The 18255-nt window shown below is 36.3% G+C and overlaps 1 protein-coding gene across 2 annotated transcripts in view; it reads right to left on the bottom strand.

Annotated features, from left to right (window-relative positions):
* The window catches only part of cntnap2a (contactin associated protein 2a), a 506672-nt gene that overhangs the window by 100175 nt on the left and 388242 nt on the right, over window positions 1–18255 (bottom strand). For both annotated transcript variants that reach the window (XM_067435516.1, XM_067435517.1), the window contains exon 15: window positions 15932–16059. In XM_067435516.1, the coding sequence (XP_067291617.1) occupies window positions 15932–16059 (128 nt within the window). The remainder of the gene's footprint in view (window positions 1–15931; window positions 16060–18255) is intronic.

Below are 18255 nucleotides of genomic sequence, written 5' to 3'. Positions count from 1 at the left end.
CGACTTCTCACTCTTGTAAAACCAAACACTAAAACTATAATGTTTTACTGTAACCAGAGATTTATAACTGACAATTTCTGTACTAATATTACTGCCTCTGTTCTTCCTTCTTCACTCCGCCTCCTGAGTCCTAATGAAATGGTTTCAACCTAGAATTGATATATTTGTAATGTTTTGGATGAATCTTGCTCCATTAATAACTAGAACTGTCCTATCTACTCACTCCTCTCTTTGGTTCACTCCTGAAATGTAGTTGTCTTGAAAGATTTTACAAAAAAAAAAAAAAAAACTCCACTTCTTGTGCATGCCATGGTTTTCTCGGATTCAGTAGTGGAATATAATGAAGCACTTAACATTAGACATTACTTTTTAACATTAACTATGACTTTTTCTGAAATAAACAAACTGGTTAAACCCTTATCTGTAGCTATTACTGGCTCTTTTGATCTCTGTGAAGGTTTTCAGTAATTTATTCTACAATAAAATTAACATTTATCAAACTTATTTTCTCCAAGTGATGGGTCATCAACTCGACAATTTTTTACTCACAAATACATCTGTGGTTGAACAACTGATTATCAAATCTAATTCTACCTGCACTCGTGATCTGCAATAGGCATCTATCAGATAGACAGCAATTTGTTAGGATAGGTATGGGACGATCCCGTACAGTTCCTATCTGTCAAGGTGTACCTCAAGGTTCTGTATTTGGTCCTCTTTTATTTCTCATTTATGTGTTGCCGCTAGGACAGATATTCAGATGGCATGGTCTTAACTTTCATAGTATGCTGATGACATTCAAATTTATTTCACAGTTAAACATAACTCAGCTTGTCTACCTTCTTCTGTTAACTCTTGTCTTCAGGAAATTAAAACCTGGATGATTAAAAACTTCTTACAACCAAATACTAATAATACTGAAATCATGGCCCTAAATCATGGAGTTTACCCCAACATTAGATTTTCATTGATGATGGTGTCCAGATTGAGCCTTCAAAAACTGTTTGAAATCTGTGAGTATTGATCGACTCCACGTTATGTTTTGACTTGGTCAGATTGTTAAATCATGCTTTTTCCACTTGTGCAATATTGTTTGTATCCACCACTCCCTTAACTTCTGACATGCTGATACTGTTATCTATGCTTTTATAACCTCCAGATTGGACTACTGTCCAATCAGATGCCTATATAGCGGCTTACCTACCAAAGCTATACATCGCCTGATGGTGCAAAAAACTCTTGCTCGAGCACGAGCACTTACATTTAATAAAAAATCTACTCATATCACATTTCATTCTTTACAAACTTCATCGTCGTATCCAGTAATTTTAGTTTATAAAGCCGCACCCCAATGTCTTGCTGAGTTAGTGCAACCACATGTTCCTGCCCATACCATCAGATCTAGCAATGATAATTTGCTTGTCATACTCAAGTATAAACTCTCTACTGTGGGTCGTAGGGCTTTTAGTGTTAGACCCTAAGAATAAGCCACCTCTACTCTCCAGACCTTTAAATCCCAACTTTAAACTAATATTTCATCTATGCTCAGTAAATAATTATCTTTCTCTCTATTTCTCTGCCTTCAAGTAATCACGTCTCATGTTTATGTTTTATTATTACTTTATTGTATTTAATATTCTCTTTGATTCTACAACTTATATTAATTATCTATAGGATTTCTGTTGTCTCCATCTGCTTACTTATTTGTAATAGTAAGCAGGCTGACTGTTGCTTTGTTTGTCTATTGATTGTACTTTTGTACTACTCTGTGAAGTGACCTTGGGTTCTTGAAAGGCTCTATAAAAAATAAACCTTATTTTTATTTATTATTAAAGATGTAGTCATCTGAGACAGCAGAGAGTAGCTAGCACTCTGTAGAGCAGTTGCTACTGTAGAAACATGATGGCGCAAACTGGCGACTTCACTGTAAATGACTCTTTTTAAGGTATAAAAACATAACGGGTCATCATGTAAGGTCTTTATACACCACTGTAAACATAGTTATGTATATTATATAGCATTTCTGTCAATGGATCCTTATAAATATTACACACTGCACCTTTAAATGTTCTGCATATGAAGTCGGATCACAAACAGCAGGTTTTGATCCATTTTTGAGAATCAATTTTTGTACAAATCCTGTGTTGTACTGAACCTCGTTTGCAAAGCAGTCTGGTGTAAAATGATTTGCACAAACATATGAATTTACCTATTTTCTTGGACACAATCCCTTCATAAATAAAATGAATCCACTGTGTCCTCAGTGGCTTAGGTTCAGGGGTTTATGGAGACTCTTACATTCATTATTATTACAGCCAAAAAACAGAACAGTTATGTTTTACGGAGCTGAGACATTATATCACTAGCTGTTCTAGCAAGGATATAAACATGCCTGACTGTGCGGCTCACTCAGGGTAGGATATGGGCTAAGGGCGGAAGTGGCTAAGTAGGTGGTCTACAAATCGGAAGGTTGGTAATTCAATCCCCAGTTCCACCTGACCATGTCTATGAAGTGACGAGGTGTCTATGAGCAAGACAACTAACCCCAGATGCTCCTGATGAGCTGGATGGTGCCTTGCATGGCTGATACCACCATTGGTGTATGAATGGGTGAATGTGAAGCAATATGTAAAGCGCTTTGGATGGCCATAAATGTTTTATCAATAGGGCAGAGCTTGTCACCAGACGTGGGTGGGGCTTGTCCTAATGTGACGCCACATTAGGCAGAAAACTGCAACAGCTCTTTTTAAAAAAATGTATACACGTTTCTGATTTATAGGAATATATATAAATTAGAGGGTGGATTTGTACTATAATAGGGTGTTGTCTGCACACTCCGAAAACGCATTTATATTCAAAGAACATTTACAAGTGAATTTCGCATAAAAGGTCCATTTTAATATTAAAATGGTTACTGTTTTTATGTGATTTTCAAACATCGTGTGATTTTTGTGAATTGTATTAAATCAAATTAGACATGGAGCATAACAATCATACCCAGAATCATCTGCATTAGATTGTTTCTTCCATGGAACATAAAATAAGATATTTTGAAAATGCTTGATATTTTGAATGCTTTTACTGTTAAGTTAAAAGCCAATGGGATCCCCCCCCCCCAAAAAAAAACACAAAAAAACTTGGACATCATTAACATTTAACCCCCCCCCCCCCCCCCAATTACACAGAAGGAAGAAAGAATAACTTAAAATTAGAGTTTAAATCCCATATTTTCAATGTGTTCTGAATGTGTATGAGTGCGATAAGATTTTTGCGGCACATTACCATTGGTGCCATTCATGCATCTGCAACAATTACATCTTATGTACATCTTTGTTGTTATTACATCTTACAACAAGACATTTGAACCGCAGCTGTGATGAGCATTCACTTGACTCAGTGTTTCCATTTTCGTGTTTGCATCGGAGCATGAGCAGTCATGGAAGTAAAGCCAAACGCTCAGCATGGGGTACAGCAAAACACACACCAGTGCTTCATTCAACCCTCTTTCATAATTGCAGCCGTGCTGATGCCACAGTGGTGAGTGGGCACATATTAGACCACTCCTGTGCTGGCTGGATGATCACAAGCTCTCTCAGGCCTCTAATAAACAGCAGGCTCCATTGAGACCAAACTCAAAGGCCAGTCTTCGTCACACATGCTTTACATTTGACATTTACTGAGACTCACTTGCTCTTTCTTTAAAGTTGACTTCCCCACTTTCTGTCTCCCTCTCTTAACAGGCAAATGGAGTAGACAGCCCAGCTACAGTATATATCAACCGCATGAGCCACACTTGTAAACACAGCAGAGCAGTGGTGCATACAATGGCCAATATGGAGCATGGATTCATTGAACAGAGGCAAGAAGCATAACCCACCTTCCATGATGATGATACATAACTACATATTTATGATAATAATTTTAACAGACACAAATTTCCAGGCCTGGAAATCACCATATTTTTTCCAGGCTTTCATTAACAATTTGAAGTGAACTCTTATTAGAAAATGCAACACAATACAAAGTTAAAGGGATAGTTCACCCCCCCAAAAAACCCGGCTGAATTACCTACTGTTTTTAGACAACACCAAGGTCGTGTGGTAATTTAATTGCTGTCCGAATCCATATTTCGAGTTTTCAAGAAGTGATCGCTTCAAAATTAACTGTTTATATCCTTTTTGACCCCTGTGGAGCACCGTATCATTGCGCTTTGCTGCAATTCAGATGCATTTTCAAGATCACGTAAACATTTGAAATGAGCAGTTATTACGGCAGTAATTAACGTTATATAGGTTCAATTTGCAGCATTGTATTAACTTATTTCCGTTCATTTCCACATTTTTAAAATTTAATTTTTTAAACAGGAGATTTAAATAATTAATAATTTTGTATTATTAAATTAAATATGATTTTATTCTTATTATTCTAAGCATGTGACATTTTTACAGCAGACAATCATTCGACTGACCACATGAGCAGCCGTTCCCTCACTCCTCCACTGGGAATAAATCACGATCTGAGCGCACAGAGTTTTATCACTGAGTTGACATGCAAATGTATTTTTACGGACGTCCACATGAGAAACAATTACCGTCTGAATAGGAAGACAAATTAAGATATTTTTGATGAAATCCAAGAGATTTCTGACTCCTCCATAGACAGCAATTTAATTACTATTTTCAAGGTCAAGAAAGGTATGTGTCAGTCTCTTACACTGTTTACGCAGTAGAAGTGCAGCGCTTCCAGGTTCTACGTCAGAACGCCAGCTCTGTATTGGGCGACGTTGTGATGCAGGAGTTGGCCAATACAAAGCAGGCGTTCTGATAAAGAACACAAGAAACACAATGTACAATATTTTACTGGATTTATGTTCAATATGTTAAAATGATTTATGTTCATTTTGCCCTGCAAACCTGTGCAGTCCTTTCTGCTACACTTTTGCAGGTACCAATCGCAGATTGGCTTATCCACCTGGTGCGCAATTGGCGGGTTTAACCCGCCATGATGACAGACAGAGAAACGATGGGTCGTTACCTGTTGATCACACCTCTTGTGATCTGATTGGTTGAAGGACTATCCAATTGCATACAGTCATTCGAATGCTTGTTTATTGTGCAGTATGCTTGTGCAGTAGAAAATAAATAGCAGACTCCCCAGACCAATGTTCAATTTTAAATTGAGCTTGGTCTGGTGATACCCAGACAAACTCTTTTTCCAATAAAAACTTAATTTGTGGATCAGCTGGGGCTCATTGAGCCCAACAACCCAGCACAATTTAGAAAACTTGGCCTGTATGCAATGTTTCCCTAGACTCCAATAAATTAACTTTCATTTCTTGACACTAATACCTGCTCCAATGGAAACCAAGGATTCTAAATCGGGTTTTATTAAAAGCCCACCTCTGACTCAGACATGACCAATCACAGATTTTTTAGGGGGGTTCTGGATATCCCCCTGCAACAGATAAAGAAAAACTCAATATATAAACTCATTAAAAAAACGAACCAAACATGGCACTTGTGTTAAACTCCACATTTGAACCGATCAACAAAACATTGCATTTACAGGAACTGAACGTTATACTCACAAAGAGACAAATTCTGGATTTCCATGTAGAACAAATGCTCAGACCTTACAGATGTTCCAATCTCAGGTCATATCCTGGCGGTCAGAAGGCATTAGAATCAGTTGTACTGAATTACATGGTGCTGGTGCTCTGACATTTGACTGACAGATCAGTAAGCAGGCCTGTTATTGACTCTTGGTGCTCTTACTTCCTGTCAATCTCCATGATATTCCTGTATGGAGGCAGTTTTTTCTAGTTTGTTCACAATGTCAAGTAGGCTTTTATCTCAAAAAGAAAGTAAATTGAAGCTTCTGACTGTGGAATGTGTTGGAATCAACATTATGAGAATTCAAACCAACAACAGCTTAAGATATACGTACAACCAGGGTCCAAAATTAATAATAAGCACCAAATCTGGTTTTGAAGAGAAAATGCAATTGGCCAATGACTTTATTACAAGGAGGCCAATGATTTTCCATGATTTTATCCAACCCAAACAAACTGTACACGCAGAGAGTTTGTGTGGAGCAGCATTTACTGTGAATGGAGCCACCCACTCTCTAATACGGATGAAACTCGTGAACTGCACGCATGTAAATAATTAAGACGTAATGCTTTGCCTGAAACGTGATTCCAGCTATATTATGATTTTTAAATGGTTTTAATATACATCGTACAGCCTTCAAAAATGGTCTAATAATGCGGTTCAGGATTCTCATCCTTGGAATGCTGCAATTCTATTATTTTGCAGGTTAAGCGACATGGGCAATTTGCAATCAAATTTTTTTTTTTTTTTTGCATTTAACTAGCATTCAAGTATTCAAATTGAATCGAGGAACCATGAAAGTGACTTTCTTACATACACATAAAATATATATGGTCATACACGCACAGATATATATATATACACACACACACACACACACACACACACACACACACACACACACACACACACACACACACACACACACACACACGGCGTTTGTTTTTGTGACATATGGGGACATTCCATAGGCGTAATGGTTTTTATACGATACAAACCGTATTTTCTATCCCCTTACACTGCCCCTGCCCCTAAACCCACCCATCACAGGAAACAATCTGCATTTTTACTTTCTAAAAAAAAAAAAACGCATCCTGCATGATTTATAAGCATTTTGAAAAGTGAGGACATAGCCTGTCCTCATAAGTCACCCTCTCCTTGTAATACAAATTATACACATTTGTGTCCTCATATGTCACAAAAACATGCCCCCCCCCCACACACACTCTCTTGCACACACACGCACACAGAAAATCAATGTTATTCACTTCTCCTGTCAGTGTTTTTGACCCAGCAAACTACCATGTCTCTTCATTATAATTTAGCAGCCAAGGGATGAGGAGGAAAGAACAGATCATCAAAAGATATTAAAGAAAAATGCTAAAACAACTGGAGGCTACCTAGTGTCTGGTGTATAATGTCACCAACAAGACAGGCAGCGGCACAAAGCTCTGGTCTGTCAGCAGGTAGTGCTATACTGTAAATGCAGCAAAATCTAAAGACTTTCCCATCAAAGCAAGCTCTCCACGGTGAGCTCCAATCACTGCTTCTCCTCGCTCACCCTGAGGGCTGACCCAGCAGTCAAGTGAGCGAAGGGAACAATGTGTTTTGCAGGAGTGAATGGTGCCATGTGTTTTTGTGGAGTGGTTTTCAACAGCATCCAGTGATGCCCTTTTGACAGGATCCAGGGACATGTGAGGTTATTTTATCCATAGAAAAATGCCTACTCCTTTCTTTATTTTCAACCCAGTTGGTAAGGTAGTAAAGAAATTTCTCACATAGACAGAAAGAAAGTTTTCTGTTTGATAGAAAATCAAAATGCAGGAAAAAACATGTCTTTTCCTGATATGGTCCATTTTTTCTTACAAACTAAATTGATCTTAAAATGACCAAAGAACATAGCTGGACAACTCTGGACAGTTTGTGTAAGCATAAACATGTCATGTTTTGATTATAAATGACTGACTGACCGGCTTGGAAATCATGACTTGAAAGATTTTAAAGCTCTTACAAGACTTAATACGGCATAATCTCAGCAGCAACACTTACAATGCTCAAATCCAGCTAACCCCCAGAATTCATTTTGCTGCTCATCTATTATTTGACAAGACATGTTGTGCTGCCAGTCCTCCAGATGGCACCTTTACAATAGACGGCTGGATCAGAGGTCATTAAAAAATGTTTACTCGTGGTCCAGTGATGAATTGAGCAGAACACTGTTAGATGTTTCCACTCGTCTCATTAACTATGATAGTTAACCTTTGTCTGGGTCTAGGGCAGGCGGACAGCGAGCAGTTGTAATCTAAATTACCCCGTGAGCTCATTAACGTGAATAAAAAATTGTTTGCTCACAACCGCAAAACAACTCCACAAACTTTACGTTTTGGTTGTTATACTTTGGCAGTGCACTTTGTTTACAGCAAAGAACATTTGCTAACATATTTTTTTTATTCTGTATTTTCTAAAGAGATGATGAACCCCTGCTGATTACACCCTATGAACTTTTTCTAATAAATAGCGAAGCTGTCATTTTCTATCACAAAAGATGATGCCAGATGTCAGGTGTACTTCTGTGTTGTTAGCAAGCACTTACTGGAACTTTTCTGTGTCAACAGCACTGAAGAGATGCTTTAAAACTGTGCGTCATAGATGAGTTTATTTCAACGAGCAGGGTACATTTTTCATTTTAGCTTATTTTTTCTCCTCTGATGTTTAAGAAGTCTACAAACCATGATGTTCTGCTGCTCTATAATGAAAATAATTTGTCATTCTAAATGCAAAATAAATATGAAGATTGAAGAAAAAAAATATTTAGGAAAATAAATACAACATTAATTTAAAAAGCAACTGACTGCTGATCTGTGTCAATGTCTAATGGTGGCATGAATAGAGGAGACTATAATTAGAGACTAGTCGACAAAAAGCTAGATTTCAGTAATTCAATATTTAATATCTAATAGCTGAAAAGATTAAGTATTTAATATACGGTTGTGGCATTTAAAAAAAAAGTTTGCTTTTTTGACATGCTATCAACGTTAACACATGCAATTCATTTTTCCAGTTTAACGCGTTAAAATATTCAATGCAATTAACGCAACATCCATTTGGCTAGCCTTTCAATGTATGATCACGCTCTTATTCATACAAATGCTTTTGAAGCATTCATGCGCAACAAGACAAAGGAGAACGTGCTGTCTGTGAATCAGACACGATGCACAGAAAGACTCGTGCCAGTTCTCTTTTGCGCTTGAACAAACAATAATACACAGAATTATGCTAAATATCTATTTTGTGGAGTATCCTCATAAGAGCAGTCTTAAATAACGTCTTAAATCTTAAAGGGCTGTGAGAGAAAATGGGACGTGTGACAGCATGTCAGATCACAGTAAAGTGATAAAGTCACAGCAGTAATAAAGATGTATTAGGGCTAACTATTACATGTAGTTCAGTTTCCGCTTCTAATCGCCATATACCAACAAAATGAATGTGGAGTAGAGGTGAATTGCTCCCTCTCATAGCTAGCACTACATCATTTACCATAATGCACATAGCAAAACGAGAAAGGCACAACTAAGAAAACTCTGTAACTGTATGAATTAAGCGAACAAGTGTGCTGTTACAATTGAACAAGGTCACACCACCTTTCAAAAGCTCTTTTTATTCTTGTTATCTCACATTGCATTCTCTATTTTTCATTTAATTCTATCAAGTGCTGAGAAAAAAGACTATAAATCTCCACCTCCAACATCCTCACACACAATATAGCCTACTAGCCGGGACACCTTCTTTATGTACAGATGTGACGTAATGACGCAAAGATATGCTCAAATTTCCCACGGAAATCCACCAGTATGACTGGAATTAAAAACTTTATTACAAGCTTACAAGCTTGTAAATCAAGCTAAGGTGAGCAGATAGTTTTAAACACAGTTCATGCCACTTCATAATAGTTTTACTCTTTACATTTAGTTGAAGCGTATATGCTGTTTTAAACTTACCCATACACTAAACTTTTTTACACAAAAAGTTACGTTTTTGAAAGTAGTCTCACGAAGCTGCATTTCTTTGATACATTTAAAAAACAAAAATATTATAATTTAAAATAACTTTTAAAATTTTAATTTTTTTCCTGGGCATTAACAGTGATTTTTTTTTATTTTATTTTTTTATTTTTTTAGACAAAACTTAAAGGTATAAGTCTATATAGAACCTGACTTTTGAAAATAAACCTATTAATATTCACTGGAGAAAAACATGAGACAACTAACTCTGTTCTCCCCTACCAACAAAACCAGCAAACAATAATCATAGTTTTGTGAGGTTAAAGCTACACTGTGTGATATTTCCCTCCATCTAGAGGTGAAAAGGTATATGACCATCCAGTGAATAATAGTTTCTGTTCCTCTCAATTCCGATTTCGTTTTAACTCCTACGGTGGCCGATTTAGTCCAAGATTAACATAGCAATCCCCCTCTTCACATTCGACACGGTGCCATTGAGTGTTAAAACGCGAAAGGCGAAGCTTGAATTTATGGGTATGTCCCTCTTTGGCTAATGTACTTTCAAGATGGAGGGGCAACATGGGGACCGGCATTCGAACCCCTCACCCGTATGTATTTTCAATGGCATATTATAAACTAACGAGAATACTTTATTACTTAGAAAGAAGTAAATATACATAAATGAGCACATATATTTTTGAAAGAACTAAGTGTTTTTAGCTAAGAATAAACTAAAAAAGTTACACAGTGTAGCTTCATGACAGTCAAGACAAGACAATTCAGTCTCACATGCTCACCAACTATGTGTGGATTTCATCTGCATATGTACTTCCTGATAATGTCACAAACAGCAGGTTTCTTTTTCAGCTGGAGACAAAGAGATATTTTATTATAATTTGCTTTTAGAGTCTGATAGACTGAGGCTCAGAGTGATATTTATAGATTTCACAAGCATTGTTAAAAGCGATATGACCCCACAAACGCTACTTCTCGACTTCAGCTGATCTAATACAGTCGGTTCAGGATACTTTTTGGGAATTTGGGTATACAAAATCCTAAATTAGCCTCTAGTTAGTCTCCAGGTGCAAACCAATCATAAATGCATGAAAAACAGCACATAGCGCATCACTATGATCCAATGATTCAGTAACTAAGCAACACTGAACACCCTCATCATGATAATTTACTGGTCGATCTAGTTAGAATCAGCAGTACTATTTTCTATTTTCCCCCTACACGCAGCTCTCATGTTTGCATCATCTCTGGTTAAATACTAAGCTAGCAAAGTGAGAGTTTGTGACTTCAGCTCATTTCATGGTATTTTGGGCAGAGGGAGTTGGGAATTGAGGAGACATGACATGATTTTTTCTTTCTTTCTGAATGACAGCAAGTATTTCCATCCTATAATTAAGCCATTTTCTATAACTGCACTGGGACAATATGCCGAAAATACCAGGGTTCTTAACCACACACTTCCAGCATATAAAGGACATTTCAGAATGATAAATTGAGAAGCTCAAGCTATTCAGAGTATCAAATCCTAATTTTGATCTTCTTTAAATTAAATGACTTGATCAATAAACCTCTTATAGACTATGGGCCCAGTTTGGGCCAAAATATGAAACTGTGTCCATGCAAATTTAATCTAATTTGGACACAGTTGGTGCGTGACCAAAGGATAAGACTCAAGGTTTTAACTGCAGCTAATACAACACTTTTGCAATGAAGATAAAACATCTTATGAGTGATGTCGCTCACTTAGCCATGAAATGTCTTCATGCAAACCAGTTGCGGTGTAGTCATTCATGAGCCGCATAATTTTATTCTGAACATAAGCCTTATCAATCAAACAGGAAAACTACTCAGATGTAAAATGTCTAATGCATCATAATGAAATGTATGTAATATTTTTCACATATCATGGAATTGCCGTCACATTGCGCATGGCACAGTAATTTATAATTTCTACCAACTGCTTCATTAGGCGGGGATATCATATTCCTTTATTACTGACAGGTTATCTATCTCAATTAATTTGCAAAGCAGCCAGTGGTCTGAAGTCACTGCACATCATAGCCTGACAAGATGCATCATTAAATCATCATTTTGTTTGTTGTCTTTATTCCTTCTCTTGGTTATTAATGAGTATTAATTATGCAAACCTGTCTGAAGATGATGGTGTATGTCCTAAGCCGTGGCACAGAAACGGAGATTAATTGATTTGAGTAAATGAGAAGTTATACTTAAAAATATAAATATAACATTTCATATAAACAGTAATTTTGTTTTGTTTGAACAGTCTGACATGCCGACTTCATGTTTTATCTGAAATTTCCATAGCAAAAATTATTTATTCTATATTCTATCTCCTAACCATAAACCAACCCCTAAACCTACCCATCACAGAAATGCATTTAATTAAAATGTTGGCAGCACTATTAATAATAGAAAACACTACAAACCATGCTTACTATAAATATTTACAAAATATTAATCATGCTAATCACTTTTTTTCACTTCATGGCTCATGTTGTTATGAAAATATTTGTGTATTGAAATGATCAGGTAAGATGAGAATATTAATACAGCTTCTGTCTATGCTGTCTTGACTTTATTCACATTCATCACTTTTGCTTTTATTCTCGCGAACTGACTCGTTCGCTGAACTGAACAGACAATCAGAGATATCTCTTGGCCCGACAAGAGCTGATGTGTGGAACATATAGCAAAAAAAAAAAAATCCTGACAGATACTCACCAACGGCAAACCGTCGGCTTGGTGTGTCACGGCCCTTACAGGCTGCAAACAGACTCTTCAAATATTAAACAATATATAGACATATACAGCACTCCATTAGGAACTAGCAAAGATTTGTTGTAAAAAAGTATCTGAAACGATCTTAGGTTTGATCTCTGAAACTGGGATTGGACCGTTATAAAACTACGCTGGTTTCTCACATTAACCATTAAACGCCTACCTTTAGTGACATGGGTCTTTAGTGACACACCACCCTCCTACTAATTTGTTTTTTACATTTAGACATCAATCTCGATAGTATTCCTCAATCAAATCATTATAAACATTATAACATGAAAACAATTCTAAAAGAATGTCTTATGAAAACTGTATAGGTCCACTAACGACAGAGGTGTGTAACAGTGTAAGTATATTTTTTTCTGCACAACAATAACTGAATACTTTATCACTGAATAAGTGCAATTCCCCTTTATTCCACAAGATATCAAAGACTGATACACATTGATGAAGTGATGTTTCACTCATAGTTACTGCAGGCAGAAAACAAAAGAATAGAAAGTATCATTTAATAAAGCAATTTAATACAGAGCAAATTCTGATCGCAATCAAATATTAGTGTCACTTGATGGTGGATCTGAAAATATTGAAATTTTATATTGAGGTTGTATATCTTGAAAATATTGAAAAGGATATACAATGTATACACCATCTGCTCACTCTCCAAAAGGTAACTAAACATGCTTAATTTTATTCTTCTTTAATTGTTACTCTAATATCAGGAGAGTTTTATGTTATCACAGCAGGTCCAGGTGGGTTAGATACAGATCCAGGTTGCTAAAGACCCAACTATGTAATAATGTTTGTTGAAACATTCATGCATTTAAGGGTTAAGGTTCCTAACCACATTGGCATTCAATCTGTGCGTCCAATTACCTAATTTTGAAACTTTGCAGTAAATAAATAATGAGTGTGAAAATAAACAAGTCTTTAGAGGATTGCTGGACCCATGCTAGACGGCATTAGCAGAAACCCTACAGCAGTGAAACCACCATTACGCTGTGCAACACACCGCAAAGCCCAGAGGGGCATCGTGGGTGGGGTGTAGACTGTCCAGAGGCCTATAACTTTCCTCCTGTGCACATGCAGGTGGCTAAGAGCAACATTTATATGCAGCATTACCATAGAGAAGCTAGCGTGCTGCATTAATGCACTGCTGGTTGGCTCCCTTCCCACCCCAGCCCTGAATAAATGAGGAAATGAATAAATAAAAGCATTCTCGGCCTTGTGTGGTGGGCACTAGCCATGATTCGTAGGACCCCCTGACAAGCACTGATTATGTTTCCAGACCAGAGCTGCAGTATTTTAAAAGTAGCTCCATGCAGTTTGCAGCTGCTGATTGGCGCAGATAAATGTACAATTGCAATAAAGAGACATTGTAAAAATGATTATGCAGCAGAGAATTTCATCTGATGATTTGCAGTACCCTTATTATCATGACTCTTTGGGCATAAATGCTTTGATCAAGGCCACGAAAGTAATCTTAATAATTCCAGTTTGCTGAGGCTCAGTCAGCAGCCAAATTTGAGATGTACTATAATCTCTGCTCACACACTTTAATGGTTTCTTTTCCATTCAAATGATCTGCAATGAATTATCCAGCACTACTGTCCTACCTGTATATCCAAGACACACATATTATAAAGGTGCAGGACATGAGACACAGATGTGAGCTGTGGCAAAAAATGATCAGCTTTTAACTGGAAAGATTATTTTCACACTTGTAAATATGAATTACCATACATACATGCACACATACACATCCTGTTTATGATGTCAAACGATAATACAATACAATATAATATATTTTTTTGTAATTAATTGCGATTAATCACACCTAACATTACAATTTGTAATATATTTTTTGTATACATTTTTACACTGAATCTTCATACTAACGAAAAAACAATAGACAATATATTCTAAATTTGTTTAAATTACATTTTTACGTTCCTTACTAAATGAACTTCTAATAAACTCATTGTAAAAACACATTTTGCTCTCCCTTCAAATAGTGTGTTGTATATAATATAGTGATGTTTCTGTCTCTGTCAATATCAGCTCTATATATCCGAAAATTATTAAAAATATTTGGTATCACTCCTTTTATGCGAGGATCGATCCTCTCCATAAGACAATATTTAATCATTGAGACAAGCATATTACTGGATCTAAAACAGGCAGCGCTTGAAACACACAAGAGTCGTGTGGGTCTCGCACACCATGCCCATCAGCCTCCCAAAGAGAAACCTGCAAAGGTTTCTTTACTTTGGGAGTGATATAATTTCACTCTATGGATAATTTACATTTACATTTACATTTACATTTATGCGTTTAGCAGACGCTTTTATCCAAAGCGACTTACAACTCAGGAGAACAGGAAGCGATCCGTCAAGAAGAGGCAACGAAACACAAAAAGTGCCCTAAATACTAAGATTTGTACACTGCTCAGAGTAGCAAAGACCAGAAAAGGAAAATCTGTGACCAGAAAAGGATAATCTGTGAAAGTAATTATTCCATTTCACCTCTGCCAGGATACAAAGCAGAAAATCCCTATACGCACCCAAAGCGTATGTCCAGTAGCTGGTGAAAACATACTGTTACATACCCTAAAGAGCCGAAGAGCAGGAGAACTGAAAAACCATCACAGGTGTGCGGAAACAATAAGAAGACAAAAGGGGAAAAAAACAGCGGTGGACATACTTGTCTAACAGGTGAGTGTAATCAAATCCACCTGATCTAAGTAATAAGCCAGATGCAATTAACAGGAATAATGAGGCATAAAAATGCATCATTTCACATGGTGATGATGGTGGGGGGTGGCTCTGTATTTTACCCTTGGGTTCTCAGTTTCGCTCTGGTGAAACTTGAGCATTTATAATTGCATCTGACTCACAAAGAAAAAAAAAATGAAGCTGGTTTTAAACCACTGTCTCTGTGTACTTCACAATTGCTCAGAGAGAAAAAAATGATGAATTTTTATGAAGGTATGGCAAGTTGGCTGTTGACATCAATTTTTTAAAGAAATTGAATGGCAGGGGGTCTCTGCGGGGTGTAATGTTGATTGAAAGCTTTGATTGGAGATCACAGCTTCAGGACTGTTACACTGGAGACATCTATGGCCTTGTGTCCTTTTTCAAAGCGCTTCAGACAATGGGCTGACCTTGAAAAACGCTTAACGTCTATTTAACGAAGACGCCATTAAAACAAATCCTTTGGCAATACGGATTATTACATCATATTTCAAGAGTGGAAGGTCACCATGTGAAGGCATCAAAGTTTGATAGACATAATTACCAACAGATACACGTGACTTAGAAACCTGCTTTCACATATTGCTAAGAAAAAAGTGCTTGCTCAGAATATTATGCAAACGCTTTACATAATTTAATCAAGCATACGTAATTAGTCATCTATGTTCAGCTATTCATTTATTAATCCACATGAAATGTATTCTTGTGGGACAAAGATGGATATTATTTAAGGAGAAAGAAATAGACTTACGGTCTCCATGGCAACGGAGAGGTCCCACAGTCAGCTTGGCCTCCGAGCCAGGTCGATTTGTGTCCCCGACAGCTACTTGGCTGACCGGTAAGTGGTCTTTATACACCAGAAGCCCGGAATCATCCCTCCTATAAAACAATACAATTGTTAATAAAATCTGAGAATTTTTTTGGGTTACACTTTATTTTAAGTTTTTTTTTTTAACAGTTTACCTATATTTTTAAGTACTGAGTAATAATAATTAACTACATGTACTTACTATATGGTTATGGTAGGAGTAGGGTTTGGTTGAGGGTTAGCTGCATGTAATTTTGCACAATTTTCTATTATTACAATGGTAAATACATGTAACATATGTAACAAGGACACTGTAAAATAAAGTGTTACCCATTTTTTTATCTATTCACAATAGAACACTGACATATCATAGTACCATATTACCTATTCTAATAAACTCATTAAAGCTTTATTAAAAGAAATGTTTGTTTTCTCACAAAAGCAGCCTTCTGACACTGATGACTACCTGTTTAATTACAGCAATACAATTTATTTAATCAGTAAAAACACTCACTTTACGTATTTTGCTAAATGAATAAACATTGCATGTTTGTGTGAAGACATACACCTCACAAGTAAATGCAGAAGAGCACTATGTTTTCATTATTTTAATGCCACCATCTACCACGGTGCCAATGCAATGGCAAAAGTCATTAAAAAAAACAATTATGTTTTACAAAACTGTAGAGAGAAAAAAGCGCAACAATGTGGTTGGGAATGAAATGTGCCGCTTTGAATCCAATGTCCTAATTTGTATCCATTATGCATGGTGTTTCAGTTTGCTTGGGGTTTATGACAAGTGGCGAGAGCATCGCAATAACCCGCTGTCCATCTGTGCATGGGCCATTAACACATATTACTGTGTGTTCAGCTAAACCAGTAAAAGAAGAGGCAAACTCTGTCTTTCTGACAGTCTGATTGTATAAAAATTCACAAAATGTATTAACAAAGACACAGTATACCTCCAATCACTGACTGAGGCTATGTTTACCTTAAGAATATAATATTAGAAGATGATTTCAAAGAACTTGGCATGTGCAAATGAACACAATCTCCATTACACAAACACAAACACACAGTTACCCAGGGGCCTGTAAAGTCTGTTTGGTTATTACTTTCCATCAATCCATCCAAAACACTTCTTGTGGATCGCCAATAGTTCTAGCTGTTCAATATATAGTAAGCTGTCTTCTAAGGGGCTAATCACTAGGGCTGTAAAAGGACGGTTCATCATGTTATATGATATGATTTAGATTTTCGTAGCCAGCAATACAATATTTGCTGATAGCTCAAAAAATTCTGTAATACGCTTAGCATTCACACTGTCATTTTTAAGAAGGAAAATACAAAAAGCTTTTATGACATATATTTTGTAACATAACTTACGGAACATCCTACTGAGTTCAAGCAGGTCCTGTGCTTATTTGTGTTTGTGCTCTGTAGTCAAAGACATCAACATGTTTCTAATTACAATGTGGTTTGCAGTGTTGAGCACATCCTTTCTAAGCCATTTATGCACATTTGTTCAATTGCACCAGAGTTTGTTTTAATCAAAATGAACCTGCCAAGTGTGAATACACCCTTTAGTGCATTATTCTCTAATACTCTAATACTCTCAATACTCTAATATGCATAAAAGTGTAGGTAATAGCACAAACAAATAATGGGGAAAACAATCCACTTTTAATCACACGGAACAATTTTTGTCATGAATAATTCAATACTACATATGAAAAATAGGGACAATGGATCCTCTGATTAGTATGATCTAGTTAATTCATGTTTTTACTTTGGTGACAACTATTGTTGACAGAATGGGCAAAAAAGTATATTTTACATACATGTATATATTGCTAATATTTCATTATAGTATAGTAGTTGTTTCACCACTGCCAATTTTGTTTTGCAGCACAACTTAACTTTATTCACAGCAGCTTTATTTTAGCATTATATGTCTACTAATTTAGTATTTATTAATATTTTGGCTTTTAATTTTATATTTTAACATTTTAACATAAGCAACATTTATTTTTTTTCTGTTTTTTTCCCATCTAATATTATTATTTTATTTTATCTCAGCTTTTCTCAAATTACTGAAATCAAGTTTTAGTTAACAATAACATCACTCTCTCTGAGTCTAGTCTCTTGTGGTGCCATCAGTTTTGTTATTATGTCATTATGTTGCAAATCTGCAGTGTTTAGTTACTACTGCTCAAGTGATTTGGCTCAAAAAACAACTGTGCCCACATATAAGTGCTATGGAAATT

Source organism: Pseudorasbora parva, chromosome 24 (genome assembly GCF_024679245.1).
Source record: "Pseudorasbora parva isolate DD20220531a chromosome 24, ASM2467924v1, whole genome shotgun sequence".
Lineage (NCBI taxonomy): Eukaryota > Metazoa > Chordata > Actinopteri > Cypriniformes > Gobionidae > Pseudorasbora > Pseudorasbora parva.
The sequence above is the reverse complement of the archived record's forward strand: the minus strand, read 5'-3'. Positions and strand labels throughout refer to the sequence as shown.